This window comes from Anabrus simplex, chromosome 3 (assembly GCF_040414725.1).
Source record: "Anabrus simplex isolate iqAnaSimp1 chromosome 3, ASM4041472v1, whole genome shotgun sequence".
In the NCBI taxonomy this organism is placed as follows: domain Eukaryota; kingdom Metazoa; phylum Arthropoda; class Insecta; order Orthoptera; family Tettigoniidae; genus Anabrus; species Anabrus simplex.
In genome coordinates, this window is record NC_090267.1 from 383040962 (window position 1) to 383068651 (window position 27690).

Below are 27690 nucleotides of genomic sequence, written 5' to 3' on the forward strand. Positions count from 1 at the left end.
ATCATTATCACCTCTCGAATGGAGCTCATACCAAAGACACATTGCACGTAAATTGCAGAACATATTAGACAAAAAACAAAAAACCTTAGACCACAAGTTGACATGTATATTAGAAAAGAAACCTAAATCCATAAACCAAAACAAAACTAGAGAAACTTTCACCCCCTCATGGAAAAACACTCCAACCACCATCAATTTATCTAACACCACATTTTCGGATAAGGAAATCAATTTCTTTGACCAAGGCCTAAAATATAATTGGCCTAGTCCAAATAAAGCCGAGGATATAATTACCACAATAGCCGAAGTTGAATCCAATATAAATAAACAAATTCCCTTCGACAGACAAAATGACGTGAGATATGAGATAAAAAAGAAATTACCCACCCTTATAAAAGAAGTTTCCGACATCAATAATTTCAACGTTCTCAAACAAACCCACGAATTAAGAAAAAAGGTAGACACCAATAATGTTATAGTAACGAAAGCTGACAAAGGCAATGCCGTAGTCCTAATGAATAAACACGACTACGTCAAAAAAACGGAGGATTTCTTTTCCGATAATTCTTACTCAATAATTTCAAAAGATCCTATCTTAAAAACTCAGCGTAATTTAAAAACAATCCTAAAAAATTCACCTTTCTTATTTAATGAACACGAACATCAAAAACTCATCAATATGAATCCCAAATTACCCACCGTCAGATCACTGCCAAAAATACATAAAAATGATGTTCCCATTCGACCCATCATAAATAGCCGAAATAGCCCAACGTACAAAACTTCTCAGTTCCTCCAAAAATTCCTTAAGAAACACTTCACATTTCACAATAAACACCCTATTAAAAACTCAATAGAATTATGCGAAACTTTAAATAAATTTAATTTGCAGCCTAACCACATAATGTGCTCATTTGACATTACCAATATGTTCTCGAACATTCCCGCTAAAAAAACTATCGAAATCATACGAACTAATCTTTCTAAACACAGCACCTTAAGTCAGTTAGAAATAGAAGAATGCTTACAATTACTAACTTTCGTCCTTCATAACAATTATTTTACGTTCAATAATAAGATATACAAACAAGAAGGTCTAGCCATGGGTGATCCCATTTCGGGAATACTCGCCGAAATTTATATGGACAACCTCGAAAATAGTCAAATAACAAACAGCATTAACGGTTTGTGTCTTTGGCTACGCTATGTCGATGACACACTAGCAATAATAGACAAAAGCTGCAATAATAGTGAAGACATACTAACTTACTTAAACAGCCTTGACAATTGCATCAAGTTTACTAAAGAAGATGAGGACAATAATATCATCAATTTTTTAGACATTACAATCACCAGGACCTTAAACAATTTCGATTTCCAGATTCACAGAAAACCTTCATTCACTCCCACAACCATAAAACAAAATTCTCTTCACCCACAATCGCACAAACAAGCCTCATTTTACAGTTTAGTGTACAGAGCGTTAAAAATTCCCATGTCAACCGTCAATTTAAAAAAAGAAATAAGTACCATAAAAGAAATAGCTGTTTTCAATGGATACAATCCCTCAATCATACAGAAAATAATCAATAAAGTGAAATTGAAATTGGCCACAAACCTCTCCCCAATAAAAATTAATAAGCCTAAATATGCATCATTCACCTACATTAACCCCATTATACATCAAATCGCTACCCCTTTTAAAAAACATGATATTAGGGTAGCCTATAAGACCCATAATTCTAATCAAAAGCTATTTTTCAACCACAATAAGATAAACTCGGACAACAATAAATTTTCGGGCTCTGGCATTTATAGACTGAAATGTGCTGAATGTAACAGTTCATATATCGGTCAAACTGGGAGGAGCTTTGCAATTAGATATGCAGAACATTTCAATGCCCAAAAGCACAATAAACACTCAGCCATGAGCATCCATATGAAAGACACCGGACATAGCTTTACCACAATCGAACAGGATCTCCAAATTTTAAAAAGACTAGATAAAGGCAGGCTCATGACCGAGTTCGAAAATTTATACATTTTTTTGGACCAAAAATATAATAAGAATAAGAATTTAAATGATCCAATAGACAACCGAAGCCCTCTTTACGAACAATTAATATTTTCGCTCAATAGTTTAAATCTGAAAGACAAAAGACTTGTTAACATCCTCAAAACAAGCTCTCCAAGCACCCCCACTAAGCCGCTCAACTCATCACGCCCCTATTCTCCCTCCAATACACACAACTCCTCCCCAAGCGCCAATCACATACCCACAGCGCCGCCTTCTCAAATCCACTCCCCTCCTCTAAGACGTCACACGTACAACACGAGGAGCAGGACATTAGCGACAGTCAGTGCTCCACAAACCTCCTAACAATTAGGTAACAGCTCAACAGCTTTCAAGGTAAATTTTTAACTTTCACATTTTTCATTTCTCAATGATTTCCCGTTTCTTTTCTTTTTCCGTCATTTCACTTAACTAATTAAGACAAATCCTCCATTTTCAGATTTCCCTCACATGTAGGACAGCTCAAACACCGATTGCACTGCACAACATTTTTCGACCGTTGCCCATTCAACCAACAACTGACCTTCCCACACTTTAACAACAAAATATACGCAAATTTTTAGTCAACTAGGAAGAACCTAATGATGTTTTTAACTATCTTCATTTGAAGCTGGTGTTGTTTTAACTCTGTCTTAGCACAGCCTCGTTTTATAATCAACAAAAGCTGTTCACTTGCACTGTGCACTCCATTCAAATAGAGAGTGACCAACGGAGTTTGACTACCTCATGAATCCTAGGGCGAATTATTTTGGTTGGAGCCAAATTACAAATAGTCAAATTGGAATGTTTTACCTCATCATTTTTAACAATTAGAAATAAGTGTACAGTAATTATAAATTGTGTTTTATTTTGCCAACATTTGTATATACTACGCAGAACTACCATCGAACTCAATATCATACGGACTTTGATTACTTCCATTTTTATACTGTGCATATGATAACCTCATTTTAATATTAAGAAACCACTAGCGTATTTTACTATGTGTAATTAGTCTGTTGTTATTTTGTTTTGGATAGGACTTTGTACGTGTTTTTAATGTATTCTTTCTTACAAATATTGCTCATAATTTCCAACCAGACGTCTGGTTTAATTTTGAGGTGCTTTGATATGACTGATGATGCCCCACATGGAGGGCGAAACATGTCTCCATTTTTAACGATGTTTAACTAAAAATGTTAACATCCAGTAATGTATTGAATAGGTTGGAGTCCAATAAATTCTTTTATATTATTATTATTGAGATTCTTTCAATACGGAAAATAAAATGATTTTCATTACTTGCAAGAACTTACTTGCTAACAATCAACTAAGTAAACTAGAAGTTCAAGACTTTATGACCATATTAAGATTACTAATTAACAATAACTACTTCACATTCGATAAAATCATTTACAGACAAGATGGTTTGGCTATGGGTTCACCAGCCTCAGGAATTTTAGCAGAGATCTACCTTGATTTCCTAGAGAACACCGCCATCGACAATAACATCAAATTTGCTAATATCCAATTCTGGGCTAGGTACGTAGATGACACATTTATAATCCTAGATGAACGCTCCATAGACGTTATTTATAACATCATCGAAAAGAACTTACTTGCTAACAATCAACTAAGTAAACTAGAAGTTCAATTACACATCTGTACTACCTTAGAATCAGAGACAAAAACTCCATCAACTTCCTAGACCTAACAATCAATAGGCACCCCTCTTCGTTCACATATAGTATCTATAGAAAGCCCACTCAAACGGCCACTACTATAAGAAATGACTCACTACACCCCCAAACACACAAAGCGGCTACATATAATAGCTTAGTAGACCGAGCATTCAAAATTCCGATGTCAAGAAAAAGCTTAAATAAAGAATTGAACACCATTCGCTCTATAGCAAAATTCTAAACAAAGGTTTTTTAAAAACTTTAGTGACGTTGTAAATTTCTTTATTGAAGGTAAATGTGGAAAACGTGGCAGTGCTAGTATTGTCTTTTATTAGGGTGGTTTTTGGGCGGTGTCTGAATTTATTGATTATTCTTTCAATAAAGGATCCATTATATCCATGGAATTTAAATTGAATGCAGTTTTAGAAGAGTGACGTCTAGGAAAGAACCTTTGTTTAGAATATCTAATACCTCAAGATCTTGATTTATTTCAGTAAAGTTGAGAAGAGAGAGTGAAGGAGAATTTCCTGTTGTGTATGTTTATCAGGAACTCAAGGGAGACTTCATTAGTTAGTCAGAACATAGAAAAAATGATGAACTGGGTTATATGAAGGAGTTATATCAGGTTCAAAATCATGCTTTCACGTCTCTGCACAATATTTATAATGAAATTTTACCGTTGGTCTTTACAGCTAATGTTGAGAGTGAAGGAGAATTTCCTGTTTTGTATGTTTATCAGGAACTCAAGGGAGACTTCATTAGTTAGTCAGAACATAGAAAAATGAGAACTCTTAAGGTTTCACTTTACTTTGTCCTGCCTGCCGGCTCTTCAGAAATGTGTGCACGTGTGTCTTATATTCAGGAATCATTCAAGAAGAACACTTTCGCACTGCAAGATGTGTGGTTAAGGTTATTTTTAATATGTATAACTTTTGTTTTCTCAACGATTCATTTGTTTCTATACTCGTCCCTGTTTTTATCTCCTTGTAAGATGTTTATTGTTTAATGTAACGCCTTGTGTAATATAAATGCCTAAATGCTTGCCTATTCCCACATTTTGGCTGATGATGACGCAAATCAGCGTTGAAACTAGTTCCAAGTACAAATACATGTTATAAATAAACTATAACATTTTTGTATTGAAAAGGTGCACCGTTTTAAGTTTTCCTATCATCCTTTCTCAGTTCAATACGGACAAAAATGAAATTCCTAGGTTTAAATCTTCTTGGGAGATCAGACCTCAAATTAGGTGGGAAGAAAGGCAAGAGATGTTCACCTGTTTTTGAGATGCATCCTTCCTTCCACTGGGCATAGGGGTTGAAATGGTTTTCTATGCGAACTTAACTGGCGAATGTCTAGATTTAACTGGTTCCTCTGAAGGCCAGGAATATTGGAGTGGATGGGCAAGTCAGGGTTCTCATTTATCTTCGAGTACTCTCTCAACAGTGCTTGTGCTCTACAGAATGAAGGAGGCATGATGTTGCTCAAGACAGGAAGCCAGTGGGTAGGAGTTGATCTTATTACGCCTTAAATAATTCTCATTGTGTTGTCGAGTTGAGTGTCCACAAGTTTCACATGGCAGCTGTTGATCCACACAGGAGCACAATATTCTGCTGCAGAGAAAACTAAACCAAGAGCAGAATATCTCAAGGTAGTTGCAGAAGCACCCCAGGTTGTACCACACAACTTCTGCAGAATGTTGTTACGACTCCTAATCTTTGCTGCTGTATTTACTAGGTGTTGCCTGAAGGAGAGTGTCCGATCTACTGTTATACCTAAGTACTTTGGGTAGTTATTGCGTCTGAGGACCTTACCGTTAAAAGACACTTGGAGAGTACAGCTTGCCATTTTGTTATTTAGATGAAAGCAGGCCACCTGTTTCGCCGGTGTTTGGTTGGAGTCTCCATTTCGGAAAATAGCCACTAAGAATGGAAAGGTCATCAGTTATAATGTTCTCTGTTTCTTTCAGGTTACTTTGACTTGTAGCAAAAGCTATATTATCAGCAAAGCAAAATTTTCTAGATTTCGTTGGTGGCAAATCTGATACATACAGCTTGAACAGGAGAAGAGCCAAGACTGATCCTTGAGGGAAACCATTATTCAATCTTCTCAGCTTGCTAGTCCTATTCCCTAGAATAACCTGAAAGAGTCTATTACTAAGCATGTTTCCAATTAATTGTAGCGTGGTTTTGCATGGTAATACCTGAAGAAGTTTAAACAGCAGCCCTTCACTCCAAACCGTGTCATAAGCAGCAGAAAGATAAAAAAACGAAGAAAAAAAACAGCACAGGTTTTCAACTGTTGCTGAAAGCCTGCTTCAATGCATGTTGTGAGTGCAAGGACTTGGTCACAACAGCTACGATTCTGCCTAAAACCAGCTTGGTCAATAGGAGGATATTGATTAATTACAATGCTAATTCAGTTGTATAGTAGTCTTTCAAGCAGTTTATAGCAACAACTGATGAGAGTGATTGGTCTGTAGCTTTGTGATATATCTTTTGGTTTGCCAGGTTTCAATATGGAAGTGGAATTGTAAGCAGACCGAACACTGGAAAATGAGTATCTTCTAACGCGCCCGCCAGCTAAAAGCGCTTTGACAGTCTTTTATCAATCCTTGACAGTGACATCTCTACCAGCGATACCACAGCGAATGCTATGGATGTAATAGAAGATTTTATTTCGACAACTTACACAAATGCACTTAAGCAGCGTACCATTGACTCTTATTTCAGAAAAGAATGACACTGTTTTAAGTGTTTGCCAAACGAGGAAGACGTTGAAATGCGTTATTGTCTGAACTCAATTTCTATGCTGGCCACCATGTTAGAATAACTTGATATTGGCCACCCTGTCATACATAGTTTTTTTTTTCATTTGTTATATGTAACAAGCTTTAACAGCTTCATTTTTGATAAAAACCTGCTTTGACTATAAAATCAAGTAGCAAATATTTAAGAACTCAAATATTATATTTAAGTGGTCCGCCTATTCAATGCATAAATAATTCATTAAATCTTGTGCACGTTTCTCCCCCTAGAATAAATCATACTATATATCAGACAAAAAAATTACATCACTAGATTGGCAAGACAAATAAAGATACACTTTTATACACAAGGACATTTAAAATGAAATATTTGCAAACTTTGTTAAGTTTCAAGTAAATCGTATTGGGAAATTTACAAGTAGCTACATCCCTACATGCAACCCTTGTACTTCATATCAAATGGGCCTCTCCACGTCATGGGGATATGTAAGATTTCCTGTTTTATGTATATATCGACTGCTGCGGATTGTACAGATGCATGTGTTTGTGAGCGACGATTACTGTAGATATGCGTGAGTGAGAATTTAAGAAACGTTCGCCAAACTGTTGCGAATCAATTACGAATTTTGATTTGGACTGTATTTTTGTGTGTATCTGCGAGTATACAAGCACCTTAAAATTGCATCAAACGGAATTTAGTTTGAAATTAATTTTTTGAGTAATACGAATACTGGTATTAACATTTTTCGTGTAATGTTCGCACCCTACTATTTTTGTGAAAATATTGGTAAAAAAAAGGCAACAATTATGGGGTGAAGTACAGTATCTTTAGCAATCGTTAGAAAACACACACAATGACAACAAACTTACCTACTTCCATATAAGAATTAATAAAAATAATTTCTCACTAAACCAAACAGAAAATAATCTACTGTAACTTACATCTTCTTCACTGAGAGATTCATCATCTTCATCACCATCACTCTCTTTCTCCTTCTCATCTTCTTCCTCCTCCTCAACATCCTTTTCATCTTCTTCTGATGAAGCGTCTTTCAAAGTTGACCGTTTACCCTTCCCTCGCTTCGTTCTGCTGGGTCGTTTCTCATCATCGTCATCAGATCTACACAGAACAATTGAATTATTATCAATGGCAGAATAAATATGAAGGTGGATATGAGTACACCATAAGAAATGTGAGCATGAATGATGTATCTACAAAGAACATTCAAGTTGAATGATTATTGAAGTCAGAACCTTAATTTTTTTTTTTATGGCGACGGTGACGAGAGGGAATGAATAGGAGTGGAAAGGAATCTGCTAGGGTCGTGATTAAGGTACAGCCCAAACATTTGCCTAGTGTGAAAATGGGAAACCATGAAAAACCCACCACCACCAAAATGTAAGTTGACAGCTACATGACCCTACTCGCTCAGTAGATTAAAAGAAAATCAAGTTGCATATAAGTATAGGAAAGAATTGTGATTTGTTTTATCAGGTTGTGAAATAAAATTAAAAAAAAAAACAACCTGAAATCCTCACCATTCCGAGGGAAAGAGACCAATGAAAGTCAACAGTCGACTATCACATACGGTATATGTTTACTGGCAAAATTTCCTCACTCCCTATTTGAAAATCAAAATTTTGAAAAACGGAAGTGATCTTGTGTTTTCCCTAGATTTTTACAAAGGAAAAATGTTAGGAAGTCATAGTGGTGGGGGGGGCTACGCGTGAATTTATACACCTTTACTACTTTTGTGCCCAGAAAAACGAACAAACAATTTTTTTATAATTCCCACAATTCATCATGAACAGGCTGTGTCTACCTGTAACAAGTTTCCCCAGTTATTTCCAGTCTAGCACTGAGAGCAAATCATTTTGTGTAGTAGTGCGGGATTGATACATGAAAATGGCGCAAAACAATACTGATAGTTACGGCATGTATCAAGATCGTAGCGATTGCTTCCGCAGAGTAAAATGATATATATGGAGCTGGATACGAATTCACTGTAGAATCAAAGCTGATACAGTACTGGCAAAAACTAAAATTACTGATCACTTCAATGACCAAACAATCGTTCTAAAAGTCCAAATCAGAGAAACTTCAGGATGTTCTTAGCACGACAACTTCCTAAATATTACATGCACAAAGTTCTTGAATTCCAGTAATTAGTTTCTGTATCTAAGGCAGGAGCGTAAGTACCTACGGTAGCAAATCGGGAATGCTGCCAATACTTCAGTACAGTTATCAATTGGCATGTTATGAGAATTCAAATGTGATAACATCAGATTACCTATATTTCACCCTACGGAGTCCCCGTCTAATGCTGGTTTGGATAGCACAGTGGTCACTACTTTTTCCCGCAGAATATCATAGAATGTAACAACAGTAGGATACAACTTGGCATTCGTATAATTGTTTCCATCCATTGACAGAGAAAAAGGTCCGTTCTGAAGCCACTTACCTTCAAATGATACATTTTCCCATTTTATTTAATGCATATTGGGCACATTGTGTTCCACCAAAAAGCAAGTAAAGACACTCGGCCCTAATGTCATTGTCAACATTTCCAGACTTGGCAAAAAAAATTGGTTTTCTTCTTATCTTCCTTCGATTTAACATAACTTACGTGTTTACCGCACTTCACACGGTTACTTAAATTGTTTCTACCACCATGTGCAATATTAACACTATGCACCCGCCGGTAGTAATATCACTACCACGATATTTAAAATTCAGCCACTCTAAAGCTATTCAGGTTATTGAATTAGTTTTTGCTTTGACGTGTTGTCGATTTCCTTTACTATCGTTAGGGGGTGTTGTCGATCGATAGTGATTGGTGGTGCAACCTAGGGACGATGTTTCGTAGCCACGTGCGCTCAGATCTTACGTAATTGCTGACATACGTACTCCTCGCGCGCTCCGGTTAGATAAGCTCAAATTTATGTGCATGTGGTCTAATGATAGATTATATGACTTCACAGATTTAGAATGAAAGTGTAGTGAGGCAACAGCCTGCAATCATCTCTCAAGTAGTCGATTTATACTGTGTAATTGAGATATGGATCCCGGACCTTGTACAAGTAAAGGAAATCCTACGCGTGCATAGAGCCCACGGATAAGTGAACAGATTATTACGGAACTTGTGAACGATCCAGATTCTGATCTGTATGAAAGTGATCGTGAAGAAGAAAATGAAAATATACAAGTCCCTCAGGATGCTGAATCATCAGATTCATCACCAGGAGAACCAGCCGCAAAAGGATGAAGCGAGGTGAGAAGCACGGGAACACAATGGAAACAAGATATTACTACAGACCCGTTTTTCCTGGCGCACCAGGACTGAATGCTAATAACCTTGGTATTTCTGCAGAATCTTCACCTCTAGATTTCTTTAGTTTATTTCTTGACAGTAATGTACTGAATGTTATCCAAGTGGATAAGCCTAAGTTTCTTTTCAATGTTGAAGGTAAGCTTTCTATTTGATTTCGTGGGATAGCCCACTCTTTGTAATATGTATATAAATTTGTTAATTTATAATGCGAAAACTGACAGAAGTGTGATTTTTTTTCTGAGAGTCTAAATTACAATAAGTTAATTTATTGAATTTACCTATTAACTTATTGATGTTATTCCATTCAAGTATCATCAATACGGATCAAGAATGATATTTATCACATGCAAGTCTAAATTACATTGACACAGGGTAGGGAAGCCATCTTGAAACGTCCGGGCTCATTGTGTTAATACCACACCCATATAACATGCAAAAGGAATTTTTTTTCTCCCTTTCCTGATTTTAGTATGCATGGAAAATCAACAGAATATGATTCTTTAAATGTCTGGAAGTACTGTTTCTTGTTGGATTTATTCATGAATCCTACAACAGAAATATGGCGCATGAAAATGTCGGAGAACAAATGCCTCAATATCCAATGAAACATAGAAAGGAACCTGGATCACTAAAAGTCGCATAAAATTATATCAAACACTCAAGGCAGAAAAACATTTCATTAAAACATATCACAGCACACAGTCTTAAACCATTAAATGAACACGACTGTAAACTCGTGAACAAAGAATACACACATGGTAAAAAAACACACACGTGCAACAAATCTAATTAGTCCACGGAATACAGGAAACGGCGAAGCACAAAGTTATAACATAAAAACTCGAACACTTCATTAAAACATCATAACCTTAAAGGCCAAAACATTCAAAGAACACCAACTTCGTGAACAAAGAACAACACTCACGTGGTTAAAGAATATGGGTTAAATCACAAGCGAATGAGAGACTAAAGAATTTGCGGAGCAGAGCCTGTTGACACCTACGATTCACATGGAAGGACTGTTATCCCGGCTTTAAATTCAATTCCAATGACGACACTTTCAACCGTGAGTATGTAACAATCATATCAAAGAATAAGTTATCGACTATCGTGGACTTTAAAGTCAAAGAAATATTAATGTTTATTTATTTTTATGTATTGAATAGGTGGAATAAATAAATTAATATTTCTTTGACTTTATTGTACAATTCAATACGGACTAAAATATGAGAATTATAACATGTAATATCGTGGACTTGCCTTCGACCCACTCAAACAACCGATTGTACAGAAAGTGGGGCGATTATCAAATGTCATTGTTTCAAATTATTATTTCCGTAAATGATACGGATAAACCATAAAAGTTGGCAGGTATGCTACACCCATCAAGGAAGTAAAGTTGCAGAAATCAGATCAGCAAATATCAGTAAAAGGTACACTGTACATGAGATAACAGTCCCATGCCGACACAAAGTGTTGCGACTCCCTCCATATCACTGTATTTTAAACCCCATAGAAATAATCTAGGCTCAATTAAAGACGTATGTTGGGAAAAATGATGTTACCCTTACTTTTGAGTTCTAGTGTGTGCCAACTTCTAAGTGAAGGAGATGGAACAATCTGGTCCGAAGAGCTGGTCTGCTTATGTTCGACACACCATGAAGATTACCTAAAGGTTGTCTACAGGCTGAAGATGCCCAAAATAATGGGTGAAACATGTACCTGATCTATTAAGTCTACATAAATTTATGTAGATTCAAACCACATTAAACGTGGACAGTATTGAATAGGTGGTTTTTATTAAATTATCCTTGAAATCCTATGCCTAACACCATTAAGATTCAACTAGCAGGCAATGACGACAAATAGAGGTAAGGGAAATATTCCATCTTATTAAAAAAACAGCAAAGTTTGTTGGTTATTTTGTGTCCAAACTACAAATTTAGATTTTATTATTAATGTTGTACAGTGAAGTAAAATTTTATTATAAATAGAACGATTATGAAATAGATGTTTAAACACACTTTTAGTCCGAGGTTTACTTAAAACAAAGTAACAGAACTTAGAAGTCAAATAGGGTTAGAAAGACAACACAAAATGCTATCCATAGTCGCTGGACTGGCTGCGAGGCGCAGCAGTAAAGCTCCTGCATACTATGACCACGAAGGAATCAAATCCCTGCGCAGTCATTTGAGGATGCTTAATGGGAGAGAGCCGTATCAGTGATTTTATTTGCTTACTCTGCCATTTGGACACCAACATCTAGGGATGAAGCTCCCAAGAGAAGAAAGCCCACCAGAAGAAGCACTCCAGTAAGGAGCTCGGCCTGAAAATTAGTTTTGCAACGTGAGGGAATATTCCAAGAGTAAGAAAGATAACGGCACACCTCTCATGTCTGTTGCAAAAGTAGTTCAGAGAACAGTTCATATGACCAAGATTAATACATAGGGCCAATTGCAGAAACGGTGTTTAGACACCACTTTTGTTGTCACTTGACACTGGTGATGTAGATTGAGTTTGTATTTGTTGACATCAATGCCCAGAGCTTTGAAGCAATGAATTAAAATGGAGCGTAGTTAAAAGGGACGTGATTCAACGAACAATGTAGCTTCAAGTTATTAAAAGGGTATCACTTGTTATGTCTGTAACAAGAAAAAAAGATTTCTGTGAGTGTCTAATTTTGTGTTGCTAGTTGAGTGAGCACTTAAGGAAACTTCGCTTACCCCTCTAATTACTGCTTTTCTGTCTGGTGTTGTCTAAAGTTGCATAGGAAATGCCTGTTGTTCCGCGTCTGCTCCTTGCGTTGTACGAGTGTGATGGTAGGGGTTGGGGGGAAGGAGTAAAGGTGGGCAGAGTAATGTTAGTAGGTGAGGCTTTGGGAGAGGAGGGTTTAGAGGAGGTGCAGGAAGGGGGTGTGTTCATTAACGTTACGTGAGTATTGGTTGTTTTGGGGATGAAATCTTTAGCAAAATTACTTTTCTCTAGATTAAGTGTTTGTAAAAGTTTAGGCAATTGTTCACGTAAAGGATTTTTTAATTATATTTCGTCATTTAAGTTTTTTCCTTATTACAATGGTGGTCTAGATGAATTTAAATATTTTCAAATTCTGTCATTAATTTTCCCTTTTCCATTTTTTTCAGTGATTTTTAAGTCTATCTCTATAGTTGTAAAGTGGTGACCTTGCAGACCATTATTTAAGAGACTAAGGATACTCCCAATACCAAGCATATACATCATGCAATGCATTCTACACGTGTGAAAAAAAAAGGATCAGTTCAGAAAGAATTTTGACAATCACAATTACCAGACGCGAACAAGAAATAATATTTTAATCGAGCACAAGAGTACAAGCATTACCTTGAGACATGTAGACTGTTGGAATCAGATTGTACAATAAGCCTCCAAATACGATTAAAGATATTAGTCCCGTCAGTTTATTTACCAGAGCTTTAAAATATCTCCTGCTGAGTAGCTGGTGCTACAGTACAGAAGAATACATGATGAAGTGCTAGTAATGATGCTATTACTCATTAACTTGTAAACATTTTAATATTTAGTATACAGCCTTAAAAATATGTTAATGCCACATTGATTATGTATATGTTATTAACACCACACTCATAGATTTTTATTTTGTCTTTTAAATATTGGTTATTAATATGATTTATCATTTAAAAAATTAAGAGGTGCTGTCCTAACATTGAAGTATTTGGTGTTTGTTTTAACCTTTTTCTTCTTTTTCAAAATGTTCATTATTGTGCATATATTATTGTTAGTATTAAGAAATCACTCGACAACTCCTATACTGTTGGCACATTTCAAAATTATAATTGTACAGTCTATGGAAGCTAAATAAATGAATGAATGAATGAATGTTGAATCACCCACCAAGGCCGGGTCTGGCAACACTAAGCTATCTTTTCCTGCTTTGCCACAAAACAGGTGATGACAATAGGGCAAAGCTTAGCATTACTATTATTGCTCCCATCAGCAGCTAAAGAAAATGATTTACGTTGCATGTAACCAACGAGTTCACTTCTTGAATCCGCAGCCATTTCTTTCAAAGTGCGTGTGGTTTTCGTACGACCACAGCCTTATATTTTTGCAATTTTTGAATCTGGAAACATTTTCCTAAACAGAGCACCAGCATGATCGGCTTCAGGTAATGGGATATGATGTTCAATTAAAAGTGAAGTGAACAAGCATTCCGCTCTTACTACATAAACGTCCAGAAGCTCCAGAAGAGGTAAAAAATGAATTAATTTCCTGACTGCCATCCTTAAATTTTGTACGGGAGATGTGTTTAACAGATGTACTAATTCTGTTCTTCTTCCACGGAAATGTTTATATCACAAGAGCACATGAAACAGAATGTGAATGTTTCGCATTTCCGTTATCGCATAAAACAAGAAAATTCAGCAGAATATGCCCCACTAAAAGAATGATATCATTTCTTAGTCAACTCATTACAAACAACATTAAAAACACTAAATCGCTAACAAATTCATCACACAATTGCATGAGTTTCAGAACTACTGCCAATGTTACACCCATACACAATGCATTTCAGTTGCTATGAAGCACGACGCAGTTACTAAAGTTGTTATATATAAATTCACAGCCTGCAACATTTAACTGATTTCTTTTCTTCAAAATCACAGCCTGCTACTTGTCTGGGAACATCTCAGTAAATGAAGTACCAGTTGAGATCTGACAGGTAAAAATTGAAATGGCGTATGGCTTTTACTGCCGGGAGATCCCAGAACGGGTTTGGCTCGCCAGGTGCAGGTCTTTTGTTTTGACACCCATAGGCGACCTGCGCGTTGTGGTAAGGATGAAATGACGATGAGGACAGCACATACACCCAGCCCCCGTGCCAGGGAAATTAACCAATGATGGTTAAAATTCACGACCCTGCCAGGAATTGAACCCGGGACCCCTGTGACCTAAGGCCAGCACGCTAACATTTTAGCTATGGAGCCGAACATCGAACAGGTGCCCAAAAGCACGGTGATAATGAATAATGTGATTATCGATACGTTTACCGGTCAAATTTCAAACACTGCATCCATTAATACCAGCCACTATCAAAAGTCAAACAAATCCGATTTGACCGCAAAAAGCGAAAACGTGCAGATATTAAAGACCCGCACAGTAAGTTGTTCATCCGTACAACCGTAAAATACATTCAAAATCCGTACATTTTACAGAAAAGCCAGAATACTTGGCAGGTATGAATTGTTGTGCTCTGACTGAAGAATGTACTTTTCAGCAGCAGAACCACGTGCACAAAAGTACATATTTACAAAACGAGTATAGGATCGTACCTGTTTCTGTCCTATACGCAGTCATTTTCTCACACAGATTGACCTCGTGCAAATATAACCCAACAATCAGCAAGAAACCCAAGTATCCATATTATCATTCATATGAAGCTGTAGCAGCATTGTTGCATAACCTACAAATGAGGTCAGTTCATTATTTACTAATACCAGCGGCAAATTGGAGGAAAAAAGGAAGCGGCAGTAATTCGATGCAAAAAACACAACTATGGGCATGTATGTGTGAAAATTACAGTATGTATTCCTAAATTGATGAAAACCAACTAAAACTGTCAGTTATATACACTCAGATTTGTAGCAGTTGTTAAAACATTGAAAACTTTTACTATAAAACACCAAGTTCTGCAAAAGGTTACTCCTTGAAACTGTCAATATGAAAGTATTACAAGTGTTCTGATAGTTGCAATTTAAAAACAATCATTTCAACAAAAAACTTACTCTGAGTAGCTCTTGTTGTTTGCCTTAGCTGCTGATCGTTTGGGACGCGGTGCTGGAGGTGGTTTTCCAGAGTCTTTTGGTTCTAGGAGGAAATTCATTAGCCTCTCCGCTATAGCTTCTCGGTTTCCTTTCTTTTCCACATCAAGGACCGAGCACAGCATTATCAATAATCTCATTTCCAACCTAAAGAAACACCAAGAAAATTATTTTTAAATTAATGTACTAGTTTCTTACATATTCAAGCCAATTAAGTTTAAATCAATGTCAATTTCAAGGCTGGATATTATAATAGATATATCTTAAAAGTGGTACGTAGTAAGTATATTACTTTTGCATCATGTGTTTCTTCTTTTCAAATTGATCCGAGTCTTTCTGGAAATCAAATCCATTGAATTTTCGTATGTTCTTCTTAAGGGTTGCAGATTTGCCAACTCTTCCAAAAAGCACTCTATGGAGCGGTTTCAATGCATCAGGTCTAAATTTCTGAAAATAAAATAAATATGCAAGCTTCAGAATAGAAAGATTAAGTTACAGTAAGTAATGACACAAGAGCACAACAAAAGGAAGAAACCGTTCACTTGGTACAACAGAGAATATTGAGGCGTCTAGTATCAAAACCGGCCAAGGCACTGAAGTCATACTATTCAATATGGATGAAAAACTTCTAGGGACAAAGCAATGATAGCCACAAAAGATTTTTTTCCTTAGTTATATCCTTAATAGTTTAATATTTAATTTCTGTGGTTTTGAGAAATCTGACTCATAATGAACCAATCTTTTTTGTTAATATAAATTTTGACTTGGCCGTTTTTGTTGCAATTTTGTATAATTTTAAGCTTTCTTCTAAAACTGCATTCAATTTAAATTCCAAACCCTTGTGAAAAAAGCCAATTAAATGAAAATAAATTGATATTGTAATTTTTTTCTTTATTGCAATATAAAAAAGCATTTCAGCATAAATGGGATAAGAACATCCGAAAACTGAGGAGAATAAGCAATATGTGGATAATTCAAAATATAAATATTTTCTATGGAAATAGTATGGTAAAGGAAATAGGTAATATAGGATTGCTTTATAAAATAACAGTCCTGGGGGAATATTTGATCAGTTTCAATTCAGTCAATCAACTAATCAATCACCAATGATCTGAATTTAGGGCTGTCGTCCAAGTGGCAGCTTACGTATCAACTGTCTACTTAGTCTTTTCTTAACACATTAATGACGGGCTACGTTAATTAATGTAGTTTCGTATTGGTGCGCGGGCGACCGGCTACGTACATTAACGTTTCCTCACATTGCTTCATTCTTGTGCGATTTTATCCTATACGCCGTTTATTAATCGAAATATTTCGTTTTGTTTACAAACTAAAGTCTTTGTTGATCGGAATTTAGATATATTCTTTCCTTGACAATGCTTTCGGCACAGGAAGTGTAGTTTTATAACACTCAGTACCGCGTGACCGAATGTATTGTCAGGTGTCAGCATGGCGTGCCATAGCAAAGACAGCTTGAACGATGATGAAATATTTGGAGAATTGCATGCTGATAGTTTCATCCTACTTCTCATACTAGGTGTGCTTCTGTTGCCGGTCCACAGGAAAGAATGGAGTAGCGTGCGCCCGGACAACAATGTTGAAGTGATTTCAAAGGAAATTGGAAATTTATCAAATTGGTGTAAATATATAGTAGGGGGCACCCTTGGTAAATTATTCCAGACTGTAATTCTCCTTCCTATAAATCAATATTTGTTTTAGAAATACATTTATTTGAATGACAATTCTATCACCATATGCTTTTCAGTACGGTACCTCGTTCAAGAAATTTGTTAGAAACATAACCTTGTCGCGAATTTCAATTCTCTCATTACAATGATTCTGATAATGATCCACCGAACTGCCACATCTGTTTCACTTCAGATAATGAATAGGAGAATAAATTTGAAATTTCCTGGCAGCATATGCATTTTCATATAAAGCACTTTTAACACCCAAATCGTTGGCAACGTAAATACGTACTGTAAGTGACAGTATATCAGTTGATACCTTTTCTTCTTTTATGACCACATAGGATCACTTTAGTCAGTCCGTCGTTCATGTCTCTTTGAAGGGATTGTTCAGGCTTTGCGGTCTTCCCAGTACTTCTTCAGACGCTCTGATCTTCGTGCCCTTTCCTCAGTTGAAAATATGCGTGTTGTTGGTTTGTTTTGTGTAAGGGTAAAGCGGAGGTTTGTATTCTTGAGTTTTGTATTCAATTTTATCTTGTTTGTGGTGTCTTCTGTTGTGAGGCCTATTTCCTTCAGATCCTCTCTTACTTTTCTGATCCATTTACATCCTGTTGTGGTATTTTTTGAGACGAGATTGTGTTGTACTAGTTGTTTCAGAAGCCTCGAATCTTGCATCCTCATGATATGTCCAAAGAATCCCAGTCTCCTCTTACACATAGTATCTGTAATGGGTTCTAGCTCTTTGTACACGACTTTGTTAGGTATTAACAGCCACTGCCCATCCTTCTGGTATTTTTTGTTGATGCAGGTTCTTCCAATCCTCCTTTCAATTCTCAGAAGTCTGTCATGTTAATTTTTGTGCTTTAGCAAATTTATTTGTTCTTGTTTGGATTGAGATTTTTTTTTCATTTAGGTTATGTTTTATTATTTCTCCAAGATATTTAAATTAAGTTACAATTTTGATTTTATTACTGTTACGGAGTTTTTCCGTGGTAGGTAGAGGTGAAAGAAGGTGCGGGTGTGAATAGGTCTCCAGCTACGAAAGCAAAATTAATTTAAAATTTAACAAGGTTATATTTTCTTTTCAAAAACAAGAAATAACAAGCATGGTAGGTACAAAGTAGCAAGTCAAAAAGGGTAGTTACAATATTTACAGGAATTGGGCTTCGCGCCCTGATTTTACACAGCTTGGGCAATCAGCTCAGTTTTACCCCAAACACGAGTTTTAACAGAGGGGCAGAAAACCCCATTCATACCTAGGAGCCCTTGCTCCAAATTACACAGAAAAGCCTCCACGAGGCATACAACACTTAATTTTCAAAAGAGCCACTCGCTCTCAAAATTTAAGCCTCTCCCAGGCCACACCAAACTCCACCTTCAAGTTGTCCTCACTGGACATAGACACAGGGGTACAATACCCAACCTACTGAGGTCTATTAAATGAAAAGGGGCAATTACATGACCTCTAAAATAACAATTTGAGAGGAGGCAATCTGCACTCCTAATACACTTGTTTTTAAAAACCTAATCTGGCTCTAGGCTACTAATGCAAGGGCTAATCCCATACTACCGAGGTGACTTTAGAAAAGAGCAATTTGTTTTACATTAACGAAGAATAGGTTGAGAAAATAAGTTCACCTCAAGACAATGTGAGTGGGAGCTCGAGAGGGTTAGCACTCTCTATCCCAATATGCAGCTTAAAAGAATAGAAGAAAAGATCGTTACATTTTAGGAAAAGGTTACATGGAGGAACGCTTCGCACCCGCCCCGAGAGTTAAACTGCTGAGCTAGCAAAGAAAGAATTTATTAATCGGCCATTACCTTATTGTTGACCGCTGCCGAAGAAAGAGGCGCTTCCCGCCTCCTGCTATGTACTTTATACACTGAAAGATGGAACAGAAGTGGCCCGGAGACCCTAAAATCAGCAGTTTAAATCCTCTCGCGGAAGTTTCTAGGCGTTAGGGGAATGAAAACACCCGCCCACAATTACTTTATTGGCTAGGGTACGGAAACATATCCAAGATGGGGGAAGATACATCGGATTGGTCGGAAATTACTAAAAGAGATTCGGGATTGGATAAATCTAAAACAAGGGGGAAAAGAGGGGTATACAGCCAACTTAAACAATAACAGAAAGAAATTTAGCAAGAAACAAACATTTGAAATAAAAATTTCTCCAACAAAATAGTTCTTTGACTCCGCACTAGGGTGCACTATTGTTGATCTTCAGTAGTGTCCTCTAGAAGAGAAAGTTCACACTTCTTACTTCAAGCGAAACAAAAACACATCAAAAATGACACAGTTCAAAAACTCAAAATTTTCCACGTGGTGACATCTTCTGAGAAGGTAAAGAATTAATAGCGTAGATAAAGTTCAGACTTCCTCCAGCAGAGGAGTTTCAACCGGCGCACATTTTAAATTAGCGGAGTGGAGGTGTACCTCCCGGTACAGACCTCCCCCCCCAAAAGTTCCTCCCGGGGTGACACATGAAATTGTTTGAAAACAAGGTCCAAGTTTTGATGTAGATATGGAGATTAATTGCCAAAAAAAATTATAAGATTTTCTTAATTTGGTTTGATTTAGTTTCAAAATTTTGTTGTTGCAGATGAAGTAAAGTTTTTAAGTTTGTAGAAGTAGAATTCCGAAGATAGACTTTTAATACTTAAAAGTGATGAAAAATTTTGCAATGTCCACCAAATATTGCTGTTGAATTCCCGAGTGTAGTCATAGCTTATCGTAACTGTCCATGTAGTTGAGGTTGATGAAGTTGGATGGCCAGACCGGCCGTTGCAGCTTGCGTCCAAAGGAGGCCGCTCGGACCCCTCAAGTACCCTGAGATACCGCTCGCCCGCACTATGAGGGGAGCAGTGGTGTTGAAACACGCCGCGCCCGCGGTGAAGGAATACAGGCTGCGGGCAAGTAGCAGGACGTGCGCCGCACATCAGCCTAGGCCGGGAAGAGAGCTCCGGCTCGCCGTGCACATGTCGTCCTCGCTGGGGCCGAGGGGGCCCGTCCTCGAACCCAGCCGCGGCACAGCGCCGCGCGGCTGCGGGGGCACTGAAACATTTAAGCTAGGCGGCAGAATTGTGTTGGACCATCATGTTTCTTTTGAGGGCACAGGCATGTAGAGAGATTGAGGGGCCAGCGGCGTGCAGATATCCATGGCATTTCATCTAAGCCAGCCACTGTGTGTAGTGGAGCAGGAGACGGGAGCGTGGTAATGGCCGTGGCAAGGACAGGATGGCAGTTTAACAAATCGGGGGAGGTTTTACAGAAATGCTTACATATAAAATAAAATAGAAGGAGCAGAATGCCTTAAGAGTGGAACTCAAAAAAAAAATATAACCTTCATATTCCTATCAAATTATATGAAGCAAGTTGACACAAAATTTACACCGGTTTCACCTGGGACAGGTGAACCCTAAATATCCTCTCGGTGGCTGGATTGCTTACTAACAATGTAACCGGCGTAAGAAAATCGAGAATGATGCATGGCCCATGAAATCTGGGGGCAAGCTTGCCCGCGGGAACAAAATTCTTGACCATCACCTGGTCACCTACCTTCAAAGTGGTGGGTCTCCGTCCACGATCATACTTTTCCCTAACCTTTTCATGAGATACCTTAAGATTGGCTTTAGCCTTCTTCCAAAGATCTTTAATATTATCCGGATCTATTGTCTCGGGTAGAATGTCACTCAGAGACCAAAGGTTAGAGAGCGGCGTGTTAGGAACAAACTTGAACATCAAGGAAGCTGGAGTGAACTTATGAGATTCATGAACCGCCGAATTCAAAGCAAAAGCTAACCAATGCAGGGACGTGTCCCACCTGGAATGATCTTCATGATGATAGGCAATAAGTGCGGACCTGAGATTACGATTAACCCGTTCAGCCAGAGATGGTTGAGGGTAATAAGCAGAAGTAGTTACATGAGAGATGGATAAGTCAAAACAGAATTTACGAAATAAGTTACATGTAAAAGCCTTCGCATTATCAGATACAATATATTGGCACGGACCAAAAGAAGTAAAAATAGAATTTAAGCAAGTAATGGTGGACTGAGCGGTAGCCAGCTTAGTCGGAAATAACCAAGAAAATCTGGTAAAACCATCTACACACACAAGGATGAACTTGTTGGCATTACCCTTTGACTGGGGGAATGGTCCTACATAATCAATATACAGGCGTTCCATGGGGCGCGACGCTTGCTGAGAAGACAAGAGGCCTACCTTGGTGGACATGGTCGGTTTACTAAGCAAACAGGATTTACAAGCCTTTACTAGTTCACGGATTTCACCGTCCATACCTTTCCAGATGAACATTTCACGAATCTTTTCACGAGTTTTAAAGATACCAAGATGCCCTCCTAATGGGGTCTCATGATAATACTTGAAGATCATAGGTACAAGAACCGCTGTAACAACAACTTTCATCATCTTATCATGCCTCGAAGGGCAACATAGAACACCATTCCTCAGAACATAAGGGACAACATGTTCCCCAGAAGAAAGGGTTTCCATTATCGGAGCCAGCGTCAGATCTTCACGTTGGTATTTCTCGATATCCCTAAAGAGCATGGGAGCATCTGTTAGGATGGCATTAACCTTAGATAGTATGGACTCGGAAGGTGATGAACTGTCGACCGGTTCGTGGGTCTCGACGTCGTTAGAAAACATACGGCTGAGTCCATCAGCAACAACATTTTCGGTACCTCTGATATGTCTAACATCAAACTGGAAGGCGGAAATACGAATGGCCCAGCGGGCTATACGACCAGTACAACGCGGCCTACCTAAGACCCAGCTTAAGGCTTGATTATCTGTCTCCAGGTCGAATTTGACATGTTCCAGATAAAGACGGAACTTCTCTAAGGCGAATAAGACTGCCAAACCTTCGAGCTCATATATGGAATACTTGGCTTCTTGAGCTGACAAGGTCCTAGACGCATAGGCGATGGGTCGCCTCCCTAGTTCAGTCTCTTGAAGAAGGACTGCCGCTACTGCTGACGACGACGCGTCGGTTTGGACGATGAATTTCTTCGAGAAATCAGGCATAGCAAGTACAGGGGCATTACAAAGAGCTAATTTAAGGTCTTCAAAAGCGGCTTGTTGAGAAGGTCCCCACTCGAATTTGATGCCTTTCCTACGAAGAAGGTTTAAGGGCGCCGCTCTATTAGCGAAGTTAGGAATAAACTTCCTGAAGAAATTCACCATACCAATGAACCTGGCGATACCTTTAATGTCTTTGGGAGGTTTAAAATCACGGATGGCCTGTGTTCTAGAATGATCGACTGCTACACCATCCGGTGACACAATATGCCCTAGGAAAGACATAGAGGGCTTAGCAAAAGCAACCTTGGACAACTTAACAGTTAACCCAGCCTTACGAAGGCGATCGAGAACTTCTCGCAGATGATCTAGATGTTCTTCAAAAGTCTCTGAAAATACGACGACATCGTCCAAGTAGTGATATAAGTACTCAAATTTGATGTCGGAGAAGACCCTATCTAGTAGCCTAGTGAGTACAGCTGCTCCCGTGGGGAGCCCGAAAGGCACGCGGTTGTATTCGTATAAATTCCAGTCCGTGGCAAACGCTGTAAGATGTTTAGACTCTTCGGCAAGGGGAATTTGATTATAGGCCTGATTCAAGTCCAAGATAGTAAAGAACTTGGCCTTACGAAACCATGAAAAACAAGAATGAAGGTCGGGAAGGGGCACAGATTGTAACACCACCTTCCGATTGAGAGCCCTGTAATCAATGACAGGCCTGAAGCCTCCTTGGGGTTTCGGGACTAAAAAAATAGGCGAAGAATACGCTGACTTAGAGGGCCTAATAATACCGTCCTTCAACATCTGATCGATGATTTCTTTTAGAGCCTTCATTTTAGGTGGAGATAGCCTATAAGGTGGAAAACGGACAGGAATCGAATCCGTGACCTCAATTTTGTATTCAATAAGGTCAGTAACACCAAGAGTATCAGAGAACACCTCGGGAAACGACTGACACAATTTGCGAATACTATCAGCCTGCTCCTCAGGTAGATGTCTAAGGTCTAACAACATCTCATCCTGGGTAGGCGAAATAGAAGAACATGATGCAGAATTACACTTTAATAGAGGGATATTACAATTAGAGGCAAATTTGAAAGTGCAAGAACTACTCTGAAGATCGAGCACAAGACCAGTGTGAGAAATAAAGTCCGCTCCCAATATAATGGGGCAAGACAAATGCTTGGCCACAAACAATTTAACTTTCCATGTGAATTGAAAAATACGAATTTTGACATATAAGGAACCGAGAATTTCTAATGGAGAGGAATTAGCCGAAACGTATTGGATCGCCGACAAACAATAGTTAGGAAGTTTACAAACAGATTTCAATTTTGAATACCAATCAGCCGAAATAATAGAACAAACACTACCTGAATCTAAGAGAGCTGTTATAGGCTCGTTATTTAACTCAATTTTGAGAAAGGGGACCGGTGCGGGGGAATCCGCCGCAATCCTAAGACACTCTTTGGGACCTTCAAAAGATGAATTTGAAAATTGCTCGTTCCCTGAATTTACAACCTGTTTACCCGGGGCTGAGTCTCGGGAAGATAGATTAGTCGACTCAGCCGAAGCCACTAGTCACTTTTTATTATTGGCATAGGTGGAATTTGCACCAGAAGTTGACCAGGAGGGGGTGCTATTCGAATTTGGGCAATTCTTGGCGATATGTGAGAAAGCCCCACATTTAAAACAGCCTTGTGCTGAACCAGCTCCATTATTTGCCCTACTAGTTTTGACCAATGGACATTTATTGCGAAGATGGTCAGGCGACCCGCAAGCATAACATTTACGGGGTGTGACTGGTCGGCGAGGTGGAGGCCGAGTATTACTAAACGAAGGAGGGGGTTCTTTTGCCACACGCAAAGAATCGGCGTACCTAACTCCTTCCGCTGAAACGGCCAACGCTTCAAGTTCAGAGAAAGTTTGCGGGCACGCCGCGAAACACAAGTATGACCTATAAGATGGTGAAATACCTTCCACAATAGCTTGTACAATTTGATCCTCAGGGAAGTGAAGAGCAAACACCCGAGTATAAAACTTAATGTCTTGTATGAAGTTAGCCAAGTTCTCATCCAAGCGCTGTACACGATAATAGTACTTCTGAATAAGGGAAGACCTGGCCCTAGCCGGGATGAAGTTAGCTAGCAAATGGGCATGGAAATCCTCAATAGATGATTGCTCGGCAATGGCTCTTACGATTTTATCCGAGAGAATACCAATAGCATACGGATAGATAATTTGCAAAATTTGACATGGAGAAAGAGAAAACACAAGTGCATGATCCTGAAATTCAACCAGAAATCTTAAAAATGAAATTACTTCACTGGTGGTATTAACCGAAAACTTAGAGATACCTCTGAGCAACATTGCCAATGGGTGAGGCAAGCTGCTAAACCCGGGTGACATAGTAGGTAAAGGTTTCAATGGCAAGGAAGTTAATTCAGAACGGATGTTACTCAACGATGCACGACGTTCAGATTCGTTGTCCAATGGGGCAGGAATAGTTTGAGCAGCAACGGTTATCCTATTAACTTCTCCCTTGGGAGGCGCTTCCTCACTACCTGCATTCACTGTGGTGGGTAGATCGCTTTTGGGAGGAACCTCCCCTGTTAACAATTGAGTGACCTTGCTAGATAATTCAGACATATTTTCAAGCAGCGTACTAGCTTCCTTCTTCTGAACGTCATTCAACTTTAGAGACAACAGATCGTTAACCCTATTCGAAAAATGATATAGTCTAGCTTGCACAGGCTTAATTTGATTAGGAGAAGGATCATTTTCATCAAAAAAACTAACTACAGAAGCTAGCCCAGTAATATTCTCCGTGATCGTGGAAAGAGAGTCGTCAATTTCTTTCTCTCCCAAATTGGGGATGGAAATGGGCAAATCTAGGGACTCTCTAAGCTTGTTTGTGTCTACTGCAACCGTGCCTCCAGATTGTACATTTCTAATAGTCAATTCATAGATCAGCTCCTCCTTGCGCAAATAGTTAAGATGGAGCACATCGCGAGGGCCGGGCATGGTGACAGAACAATTTTGAAAAACTCAAAAAATTGCAGCAACTGGGAAAATAGTTAGAGTTCGAAACAAACAATGTTTAGCCGTCAAAAGGGGCTAAATTGAGACCCATTCAACCACGCTCTGCTACCACTTGTTACAGAGTTTTTCCGTGGTAGGTAGAGGTGAAAGAAGGTGCGGGTGTGAATAGGTCTCCAGCTACGAAAGCAAAATTAATTTAAAATTTAACAAGGTTATATTTTCTTTTCAAAAACAAGAAATAACAAGCATGGTAGGTACAAAGTAGCAAGTCAAAAAGGGTAGTTACAATATTTACAGGAATTGGGCTTCGCGCCCTGATTTTACACAGCTTGGGCAATCAGCTCAGTTTTACCCCAAACACGAGTTTTAACAGAGGGGCAGAAAACCCCATTCATACCTAGGAGCCCTTGCTCCAAATTACACAGAAAAGCCTCCACGAGGCATACAACACTTAATTTTCAAAAGAGCCACTCGCTCTCAAAATTTAAGCCTCTCCCAGGCCACACCAAACTCCACCTTCAAGTTGTCCTCACTGGACATAGACACAGGGGTACAATACCCAACCTACTGAGGTCTATTAAATGAAAAGGGGCAATTACATGACCTCTAAAATAACAATTTGAGAGGAGGCAATCTGCACTCCTAATACACTTGTTTTTAAAAACCTAATCTGGCTCTAGGCCACTAATGCAAGGGCTAATCCCATACTACCGAGGTGACTTTAGAAAAGAGCAATTTGTTTTACATTAACGAAGAATAGGTTGAGAAAATAAGTTCACCTCAAGACAATGTGAGTGGGAGCTCGAGAGGGTTAGCACTCTCTATCCCAATATGCAGCTTAAAAGAGAATAGAAGAAAAGATCGTTACATTTTAGGAAAAGGTTACATGGAGGAACGCTTCGCACCCGCCCTGAGAGTTAAACTGCTGAGCTAGCAAAGAAAGAATTTATTAATCGGCCATTACCTTATTGTTGACCGCTGCCGAAGAAAGAGGCGCTTCCCGCCTCCTGCTATGTACTTTATACACTGGAAGATGGAACAGAAGTGGCCCGGAGACCCTAAAATCAGCAGTTTAAATCCTCTCGCGGAAGTTTCTAGGCGTTAGGGGAATGAAAACACCCGCCCACAATTACTTTATTGGCTAGGGTACGGAAACATATCCAAGATGGGGGAAGATACATCGGATTGGTCGGAAATTACTAAAAGAGATTCGGGATTGGATAAATCTAAAACAAGGGGGAAAAGAGGGGTATACAGCCAACTTAAACAATAACAGAAAGAAATTTAGCAAGAAACAAACATTTGAAATAAAAATTTCTCCAACAAAATAGTTCTTTGACTCCGCACTAGGGTGCACTATTGTTGATCTTCAGTAGTGTCCTCTAGAAGAGAAAGTTCACACTTCTTACTTCAAGCGAAACAAAAACACATCAAAAATGACACAGTTCAAAAACTCAAAATTTTCCACGTGGTGACATCTTCTGAGAAGGTAAAGAATTAATAGCGTAGATAAAGTTCAGACTTCCTCCAGCAGAGGAGTTTCAACCGGCGCACATTTTAAATTAGCGGAGTGGAGGTGTACCTCCCGGTACAATTACCATTTATGGTAACTTCTTTTAGTTGTGTTGGTTTTTGGGGTATAATTTCTGTTTTTTCAAATGATATTTTGAGGCCGATTTTATTTGCAATGTTTTGAAGTTCTGATATCTGGGTTTTTGCTTTTTTTTTATGTCCACTGCTAGTAATGCTAAATCATCAGCGAAACCCAGACAATTTGTTTTGATTTTTTGGCCAATCTTTATTTTGGGGGGGACATTTCCTAAACCATTCCCTCATTACCAGTTCTAGAGCACAATTAAATAATAGTGGTGAGAGCCCATCTCCCTGCCGTAGTCCAGTTTTCATTTCAAATGTCTCTGATGTTTCACTCCTAAACTTCACTTTTGATTTGGTGTTAGTGAGAGTTAATTTTATCATGTTTATTAATTTGGGGTGTAGTCCAAGGTGTCTTAAAATTTTGAACAGAGATTCTCTAAGGATGCAATCATAAGCTTTCTTGAAATCTACAAATGTTATCAGCATATCTCTGTTTCTTCTCCTGTTATAGTCCATTATCAACTTAAGACTCATGATCTGATCAGGACAGCTCCTCCAGGGTCTGAAACCTCCTTGATATTCTCGTAGTTCTTTCTCAAGTTGTAAACTTATCCTATTAAGGATGATTATTGAAAATATTTTGTATGGTATGTCTAGCAGCGAGATTC

The 27690-nt window shown here is 38.4% G+C and overlaps 1 protein-coding gene across 2 annotated transcripts in view; it reads right to left on the bottom strand.

The window, feature by feature from the left end:
* Dek (protein) overlaps positions 1 to 27690 on the bottom strand; it is a 147793-nt gene that overhangs the window by 38402 nt on the left and 81701 nt on the right. For both annotated transcript variants that reach the window (XM_067143325.1, XM_067143324.1), the window contains exons 4-6: positions 15943 to 16097; positions 15615 to 15797; positions 7445 to 7622 (exon numbers count right to left, since the gene is read on the bottom strand). In XM_067143325.1, coding sequence (XP_066999426.1) covers positions 7445 to 7622; positions 15615 to 15797; positions 15943 to 16097 — 516 coding nt within the window. The remainder of the gene's footprint in view (positions 1 to 7444; positions 7623 to 15614; positions 15798 to 15942; positions 16098 to 27690) is intronic.